The sequence below is a fragment of the Corvus brachyrhynchos genome, unplaced genomic scaffold (genome assembly GCF_000691975.1).
Source record: "Corvus brachyrhynchos isolate BGI_N302 unplaced genomic scaffold, ASM69197v1 scaffold4, whole genome shotgun sequence".
Lineage (NCBI taxonomy): Eukaryota > Metazoa > Chordata > Aves > Passeriformes > Corvidae > Corvus > Corvus brachyrhynchos.
In genome coordinates, this window is record NW_008237878.1 from 8,251,631 (window position 1) to 8,252,255 (window position 625).

The 625-nt window shown below is 58.9% G+C and overlaps 1 protein-coding gene across 1 annotated transcript in view; it reads right to left on the reverse strand.

The window, feature by feature from the left end:
• The window catches only part of KLHDC8B (kelch domain containing 8B), a 4,358-nt gene extending 4,075 nt beyond the window's left edge, over positions 1–283 (reverse strand). Inside the window, 1 exon segment of the mRNA XM_008632367.2 lies at positions 232–283. Within this exon segment, the coding sequence (XP_008630589.1) occupies positions 232–283 (52 nt within the window).
• Between the last annotated feature and the right edge of the window lie 342 nt (positions 284–625).

Sequence of the window (625 nt, forward strand, 5' to 3'; positions counted from 1 at the left end):
CCCTCCCGGTTCCACCGGCCCGCCGTGCCCTCGCCGCATTCACCACGCCGGGAAGGAGCCACCACAGGAAGAGGGGCTGAAGAGACCCTGGCTCTTCGCTCCCTTGCTGCACGCTGCTGGTGCCAGAGTCACACAAGGCCGGGCTCAAGGAGTCGAGAACCCACCGTCCTACCCTGGAGAGAACCCCTGTCCTGTCACCACTGCAGGGACAGAACACGAGCTCAGCCCTACTCTGAGCACGACCTTGCTGGGGTCTCTCAGCAGCGTCAGGAAAGGTGCACATGGGTCTCAAACCCTCCACCAACACTTTTGTCCCCACTTGGCTGAGCCAGGCAAATGAACACGCTGGGAAAGGCGCTTCCCACCCACCAGCACAGGCAGAGCCAAGGGCAGGCAGGAAACTCACACAGAAATGAGCTAAAAAGATTTGCTTTAAAAACAGACAGAAGTGACAAGGCATCCTCCAAGAACACCACACCACAAATGGCACCTGGGAATGCTGCTGATAACACTGCACTCATCCTGGCACCTGCTCTGCACCAGCCATCACTGAAGGAGCGGGAAGGGAGGTGTGAACACTGCGAGGCTGCCTGCATCACAGTATGGTGGAAGGGACCTGCCTGGT